This window comes from Lolium rigidum, chromosome 5, assembly GCF_022539505.1.
Source record: "Lolium rigidum isolate FL_2022 chromosome 5, APGP_CSIRO_Lrig_0.1, whole genome shotgun sequence".
NCBI classification, from domain to species: Eukaryota; Viridiplantae; Streptophyta; class Magnoliopsida; order Poales; family Poaceae; genus Lolium; species Lolium rigidum.
In genome coordinates, this window is record NC_061512.1 from 164,867,612 (window position 1) to 164,875,574 (window position 7,963).

Consider the following 7,963-nt stretch of genomic DNA (forward strand, 5'->3'; position numbering starts at 1 on the left):
GACCAAGGTTATTGAACCCAACAGAGAGGTTTGTATCATCTCGGACCGCCACCAAGGAATACTCGTGGTTATGTGTGCAAAATTAGAAGATGTACCATAGCAAGTCTATATTCTTCTCAATTTGTTCTTAACTGTTTTTTTTTTGACATAACTCTATTGAATTAGGGTGACACGTCAACATAGAGTACGATCTCAGTGTGGTTCCTACCTCCGGCGTCGTCGTCATACATGTCCTCTTTATCACCATTATGGTGATAGAGTAATGATGGAAGACATAGTATAGTTTTTGTATTTTATAGTTTTTGTCAATATGTTAACATATAAACTATTTTTTTATCATGAAATACAACTTGTCATAGATTTTGTCATCTAATTGCTAGATATTCTATTTATCTTTGCAACGTGTTTCCATGGCAGTTTTAGATATGTTTTTTATCATGAAGTATAACTTGTCATAGATTTTGTCATCTATCCTTGCTATATTATTATATTTATCTTTACAATGTGCTTCGTCCGCAGTTTGAGATGTTTTTTTTATCATGAAGTATAACTTGTCATAGATTTTGTTATCTATCCTTGCTATATTAGTCTATTTCTCTTTGGAATGTGCTTCCTCAACAGTCTGGGTTCAACAAGCATCAGGTTGTAGCTCACAACCATGGACCGGAAGAGCGTACAGACTCTTTAGGAAATCACAACGGTCTGAGAAACGCTTATTAACCAACCGTCAGTATAATAACCTGGAGAGGATCCAGAGACACCACAAAATTTCTCATATGCGCCTAATAAGTACTGTTAGCGGAGCGCCTTACATCCGACGGGTTTCGGGCGCATCAGTGACTCGAAGTCATTTCTAACAAGGTTAGGTTGTAGGGCGACTGTCTTTCGGAGCAGGAGTTTAAGCACCCGCCAGTGAAAATTTTGTACACATAACCATCTAAATGGAAATAAGCATAAAATAGATATATGTGTTGTTTGACGGCAGTAACAAAAGAATCTAACATAGAAATAACTGAAAATGAAAGCTTAAACATCAAGAATTTTTCATTTTCATACGAGATATACAGTAGTACAAGAGGCTTTGTTTCCCCTGATCTATCAGTTCAAGAACTAGTAAGGAAAGAATAACAAAGAACACGATCTAGGGCAACTACAGATCGATGCTGATCATGCACTTTCTGGTTCCTCCGCAGGATCGTCAGAAGCAGGGTAGTATTGGGCGGGCCGCAGCCTTCCCGCCATCTTCCACCTTCCTCAGCTTCGCGCGCTGATCATCGGACTCTTCGGCGGCGCTCGCCGCCCGCTTCTTCCTCCTCGCCTCCTCGGCGGCGTCATCCGCGGCCGCCATGTCGAGCAGATGCTGCACCTGCTCCATCGCCTCCGCCAGCCCAGGGACTTGCTCCTTGAGAGCCTTGCAGGCTTCGGCACCCATGCTCTCGAGCGTCGCCATGGTCTCCCGCAGATGGTGCCTGCTCGCGGTCGCCAGCAGCCGCGTGATGGAGGCGGCGGGCGGGTGCCCGGAGACGAGAAACGCGGCGTGGATGGCGTCCTCCAGTCCCACCGCCTCGTGCTCGCCCTTGCGCCGGCGCGCCCTGTCGCTGTCGGCGAGGCCGACCCGCAGGGGCCGGCCGCGGAGGAGGTGGCCCTGCAGGTTGCGGCACGCGCTCTGCGCCGTCGCGTCGTCGGCGTACTCCACGAAGGCGTAGCCCTTGCGCTTGCCGGTGGCGGCGTCGGTGGCGAGGCGCATGGAGAGGACGGGGCCGATCAGCTCGCACGCGCCGCGGGCCTCCTCCTCTGTGGCGTTGAAGGCGATGTTGCCGACGTAGACCATGCGGCTGCAGCGGCAGTTGGCGGAGGCCACGGCCACGGCGGCGTCGTCCATGGTTGAGTACGTCGAGACGCGTATGAAGGTGAGTGCGAGGGAGATCGGTGGATGCATTGCTGCTCATGGTTCCTTCCAAATATATGTAGCCAGCGGCACGCCATCTCCGTTTGTGTACGAACTAGAGTCGGAGTTGCGCCTCATCATGTTTTGGAAGCGCTCTCGGCCTCGCCTCCGCGGCTCCGCGCGTGTCATGCTGCCCCTCAATCCCACATTTGTTTTACTGTAGCAAAATTATTTTTCGTATTTGCTTTATTGTACAGAAAAAGATGGTTACACAAGAAAATTAATAGTCCCGAGGGAAAAAAAAATCTCCCGCATTTCTCCAGCGTTTGGTTTATTGGTACAACAACGTTCGGTAAAAACAAAAAAAAGATAAACATGCGGGAGCCCCCCTCCACCTCAGACATCAGTTCCCTCACCTCCGTCTGGCCTTACCGGCATCGCGGGAGGGGGGACCCGATCTATGTGTGGAGTTCTTTTTAAAAATAAAGTAGTGTTTTCTAGGAATTTGGTAATATCTTTTTTTTTTGTATATCTGCCTCAATGGAGATGGTTCGTCCATAATAACCGATCTTCGGCTACTCGTTCAATGACAAGACATCCTTTCCGACATCAATGGTGGCGTTGGCAAGATTCATATTCTGCTTCGCCAAATCGATTTGGAACTTTTCTCATGGTTGCCACGAGGATGATTGTCCTCCCAATATTTTCCACGGTTGCTACGTCCTTGACAATGGACACTTGGCTCCCCGCGACGTCGATAAGGTTATTCTGTTACTTTTCCCTGGCATTCTAATGTTGGCACTATTCCCGATGTTGATTGAATATTTGAATGGATGCGAGCGTGCATGTAGCCTTGACATTGCGGCTGAAGTCAAAATTATGGAAGAACCTTCTTTGTTATTTATAGATTTGCAGTTTGATATGTGCATTCGACTGCCTTGAGAAAAGTACAAGATTGTATTTTGGAAGAAGAAAACATTTAAATACCTCGAATATTTGCTTTTTAGACTTTATTTCCTAATCGCTAGAGACTTGTATCTCTACATTGTATTATTTCTACTTTAAAAAAATGTTGTATTGATTCTAAAAAAAGTCGGACCACACCAGGCAGAGACCTTGTAGCATCATCGCAGTATTTATTCCCACGGTGGGATAAAAATATAAAAACATTGCAACATTTAATGAAATCCAATGCAGCAAAACAAATATGAGTATATAGATAAATCTTGCTCGCCATAGCAAAATATCCAACCACGTCCCAGTCCGATAGAATATAGCCGCCCCCGGCTTGTAGCAATGTCGAGCACCATTCGTAGCAGCCCCGACCATCGCCTGTAGCAAAACAAGACAACACTTGCAGCATCGTCAACCCTCTGGTCGGTAGCCTCACCGGTTCATGTCGGTACACCGAGCAACATGGGTAGCATCGTTGTTGTGCTTTGGTAGCGACTCTAGCAAAAGCTCGAAGTGGGAGGGGATGAGGGTGCATCGGTGCCAACCATCGTCATGGCGTCCGAACAAGAGGGAGCATCGACTGTGACGGTCGATGCAAGTGGCTTTTGCATGGAGGAGGCCGAGGTGGAGCTCGACATGGGGGGGGGGGGGGGGCTGCAAGGGAGGAACTCACTCTAATAATGCTCTCAAGAGCTCGTTTTGTCAAGTCGTGCTCAATCGACCTTCGCATTGCAGTTCCAAAATCCCTACTATTGGCCCTTTTTCCTGCCGCTACACCACAACAGTCACAGCTAGGATACCAAGCTTCTTCCGACAATCCATATGCCTATGGCACAATGTTAAGTTGTTTCCGTTACGGGTTTCTACTAGTGAACGGTAAATCGACATATATATCCTTAAGAATGATACGAATCATCCATGAACTTTTGGTCTCAAATTCCTCGAGTAGCTCTTAGGTTCTAAATTGATGCATTGAATAAAATCATAATGGACTTCCAACTAGGATAGAGAACATTGTAGATTCCAAGTGGCCATGCACTCAACACTCACAAACAAGATTTGCTAGGTGCAGCAAATATCCAGATCAAAATCCACAACTTAACACCTATTATTGTTTGTATAGAACATCTAAAAAAAGTGAAGATATTTGACGGCAGTAACAAAAGAATCTAACATAGAAATAACTGAAAGCTTGAACATCAAGAATTTTCATTTTCATACGAGATATACATTAGTACAACAGGCTTGTTTCGCCTGATCTATAAGTTTAAGAACTAGTAGCTAGTAAGGAAAGAACAACAAAGAACACGAAGTAGTAGCAACTACAGATCGATGGTGATCATGCACTTGCTGGTTCCTCCGCAGGATCGTCAGAAGCAGGGTAGTATTGGGCGGGCCGCAGCCTTCCCGCCATCTTCCACCTTCCTCAGCTTCGCGTGCTGGTCCGACTCTTCGGCGGCGCTCGCCGCCCGCTTATTCCTCCTCGCCTCCTCGGCGGCGTCATCCGCGGCCGCCATGTCGAGCAGATGCTGCACCTGCTCCATCGCCCCCGCCAGCCCGGGGACCTGCTCCTTGAGAGCCTTGCAGGCCTCGGCGCCCATGCTCTCGAACGTCGACACCGTCTCCCGCAGATGGTGCCTGCTCGCGGTCGCCAGCAGCCGCGTGATGGAGGCGGCGGGCGGGCGCCCGGAGACGAGGCACGCGGCGTGGATGGCGTCCTCCAGCCCGACCGGATCGTGCTCTGCCTTGCGCCGACGCGCCCGGTCGCTGTCGGCGAGACCCACCCGCAGCGGCCGGCCGCGGAGGAGGTGGCCCTGCAGGTTGCGGCAGGCGCTCTGCGCCGTCGCGTCGTCGGCGTACTCAACGAAGGCGTAGCCCTTGCGCTTGCCGGTGGCGGCGTCGGTGGCGAGGCGCATGGAGAGGACGGGGCCGATGAGCTCGCAGGCGTCGCGGGCCTCTTCCTCGCTGGCGTTGAAGGCGATGTTGCCGACGTAGACCATGCGGCTGCAGCGGCAGTTGGCGGAGGCCACGGCGACGGCGGCGTCGTCCATGGTTGAGTGCGTCGTAGGTGAGTGCGAGGGAGATCCGGTGGATGCATTGCTGCTCCTGGTTCCTTCCAAATATATAGAGCCAGCGGCACGCCATCTCCGTGTGCGTACAAACTGGAGACGGAGTCGAATTGCGCGTATCATGTTTGGGAAGCCCTCTCGACGTACGTACGAATTGGAGTCGGAGTCGGAGTCGAATTGCGCGTGATCATGTTTAGGAAGGGCTCTCGGCGTCGCCTCCGACACGTGTCCATTCTGCCCCCCAATTCGACAAATGTTTTTACTGTAGCAAAAATCTTTTTTGTATCTGCTTTATTGTACAGAAAAAGAAAAAGAAAATAGTCTGAATTTATTTCAGTTTCTTGACTATTAAATTACACTCCATGGCCAACAGAATAAACTACAGGCTCCCCTATCTCTCAAATTGGAACTTGAGCTTCAGTTGATGACCTGTTAATATTTGCACCGAGCTGTGAGTTGGCTCTGACCATAGTGATTGAAATGCACTGCTTGTGCTCATATAGTTGCACCATTTCAGTCACCTTTGACATGTGCCAATGAATCACTGACATCCCAGGCACTCCTCTTCCCTCTGCTTCACATATTTCATCTTATCTTGAATCCCATATCGAACTGACTTGATTAATGATAACATAATCATATATGTGATGTCTGATCTGCCTAATGTCCTTTCCAAATTATCTATGCCATCAAAGTGAAATCTGATGTCCCAAGTATCGTCATCCAATCTGATGAGGTCTAAGACCTAGGTTGTGGCCCGATCTCGCGATTGACCCGAAATCAAAAGGGGAAAAGAGGGAGAGGATGAAGAACACGAAGAACACGAAGAACAAACACACACACACCAACCCGATACAATCGAATCTTACCCTCGTGGCTCGATGGACCACGCCAATAGAATCAACCGGAAGAGACGCGAGGTAGAATTCCGGATGAGAGATCGGGGTTGGAGACGGAGACCGGTGAGGGAGAGAGAGTTCCATCCAATGAAGAGTTCAAGGTAAGTGTGGAGAGGAGCGAGTTCGAGAGTCGTCCTCGACTCTTGTTCCTCCTCATCTCCATGATAGGGTGATAGATCCGAGATGTTGAACGTGTTGCTCACCAAGTACTTGGAGGTTGGTATGTCGATGACGTAGGCGTTGTTGTTGATGCGTTTGAGGACTTTGAAAGGTTCATCTCCTCGGGCTTTAGCTTTGAGTTGCGTTCATGAGGGAACCGCTCTTTGCGAAGGTGAATCCAAACGAGGTCTCCTTCTTGAAATATCATTTCCTTCTTCTTGGCGTTGAGGCGGGTAGCTTGAGGAAGCACATGTTTTTGGATGGTTGCTCTTGTTTCTTCATGTAGTTTCTTCATGGCGGTGGTGCGCTTGTCGAAGTCCATGTTTGCCCTCTCATGAAGGGGAAGTGGTAAGATGTCGAGTGTCGTGGGAGGGTCGAAGCCGTAGACGATCATGAAGGGACTCCGTGATGTTGTAGAGTGCGTGGCTCGATTGTAGGCGAACTCCGCGTGCGGAAGGCACTCTTCCCATGACTTCAAGTTTTTCTTCACTAGTGTGCGTAGAAGAGTGGAGAGGCTTCGATTGACCACTTCCGTTTGTCCGTCCGTTTGCGGGTGCGAAGATGATGAGAACAAGAGCTTCACTCCAAACTTTGCCATGAGCGACTTCCATAGATAGCTCATAAACTTGACGTCTCGATCCGACACAATGCTTGCCGGTATTCCGTGTAGGCGAACAATTTCCCTGAAAAACAACGAAGCAATGTGTGAAGCATCATCGGTCTTATGGCATGGTATGAAATGAGCCATTTTAGAGAACCTATCCACTACCACAAAGATTGAATCATGACCATGTTTGGTGCGAGGCAATCCTAGTACGAAATCCATACTTATATCCGACCAAGGGGCATAAGGAATAGGCAATGGTGTATAAAGGCCATATGGGTTGGAGGTGGACTTAGCTTGTAAGCAAGTTGTGCACCGTCGGCAAAGGCGTTCAACGTCGCGGTACATTCTTGGCCAATAGTAGTGGGTTGAAAGCATTGCATATGTCTTCTCTCGTCCAAAGTGTCCCATGAGGCCACCTCCATGAGATTCTTGCAAAAGTAAGTTTCGAAGAGAAGATTCGGGTATGCAAATTTTGTTAGCTTTAAACAAGTAGCCATCGTGCAAGCAGAAGTCATCAAATCCTCGTTCAACGGAACACTTCTCAAATATTGGTGCAAAGAAAGAATCGGAAGGATAGAGTTCTTTGATCTCCTCAAGTCCCAAGACATGGAAATCCAAACGAGTAAGCAAAAGGTTGTTTTTGCGGGAAAGAGCATCCGCCACTACATTGTCCTCGCCATTCTTGTATATGATAACATACGGAAAGGACTCAATGAACTCAACCCATTTGCATGTCGTTTGTTCAAATTGTGTTGGCTTTTCAAATACTTCAAAGACTCATGGTCGAAATGAATGATAAACTCTTTCGGCCAAAGATAGTGTTGCCAAATTTCAAGAACACGAACCAAAGCATAAAGTTCCTTGTCATAAATAGGATAGTTGAGGCGTGCGCCATCCAACTTCTCACTATAGTATGCCACGGGTTTTCCATCTTGCATAAGAACGCCACCAATGCCAATTCCACTTGCATCACACTCAATTTCAAAAGTTTTTGCAAAGTTTAGAAGGACGAGAAGGGGAGCTTCGGTAAGGCATTTCTTCAACTCATCAAAAGCATTTTGTTGAGCCTTGCCCCACACAAACGGGACATTCTTTTTGGTAAGCTCATTCAAAGGGCAATCAATGGTGCTAAAATCTTTCACAAAGCGGCGGTAGAAACCGGCAAGTCCATGGAAGCTTCGAACTTGACCAACGGTGGTAGGCGTGGGCCAATTATGTATGGCGTCAACCTTCGAAACATCTATTTCAATGCCATTGGCGGAAATCACAAATCCAAGGAAAACCAATTTGTTTTGGGCAAATGTGCATTTGGGGAGGTTTGCATAAAGCTTCTCATGACGCGAGATGCATAAGACTTCTCTCACATGTTGCACATGGTCCTCGAGAT

The 7,963-nt window shown here is 48.1% G+C and overlaps 2 protein-coding genes across 2 annotated transcripts; both read right to left on the reverse strand.

Moving 5' to 3' along the window:
- Positions 1-1,198: 1,198 nt before the first annotated feature.
- Positions 1,199-1,882, reverse strand: LOC124656652 (cleavage stimulating factor 64-like). Its single transcript, XM_047195360.1, has one exon. The coding sequence runs from the start codon at positions 1,880-1,882 to the stop codon at positions 1,199-1,201; it is 684 nt and encodes a 227-aa protein (XP_047051316.1).
- A 2,330-nt stretch (positions 1,883-4,212) lies between these two features.
- LOC124656653 (cleavage stimulating factor 64-like) lies at positions 4,213-4,893 on the reverse strand. Its single transcript, XM_047195361.1, has one exon. It carries the CDS (start codon positions 4,891-4,893, stop codon positions 4,213-4,215), a length of 681 nt encoding a protein of 226 aa, XP_047051317.1.
- Between the last annotated feature and the right edge of the window lie 3,070 nt (positions 4,894-7,963).

Coding starts and splice junctions, on each gene's coding strand:
- LOC124656653 (XM_047195361.1), bottom strand. CDS start 4,893: ATGGACGACGCCGCCGTCGCCGTGGCCTCCGCCAACTGCCGCTGCAGC.
- LOC124656652 (XM_047195360.1), bottom strand. CDS start 1,882: ATGGACGACGCCGCCGTGGCCGTGGCCTCCGCCAACTGCCGCTGCAGC.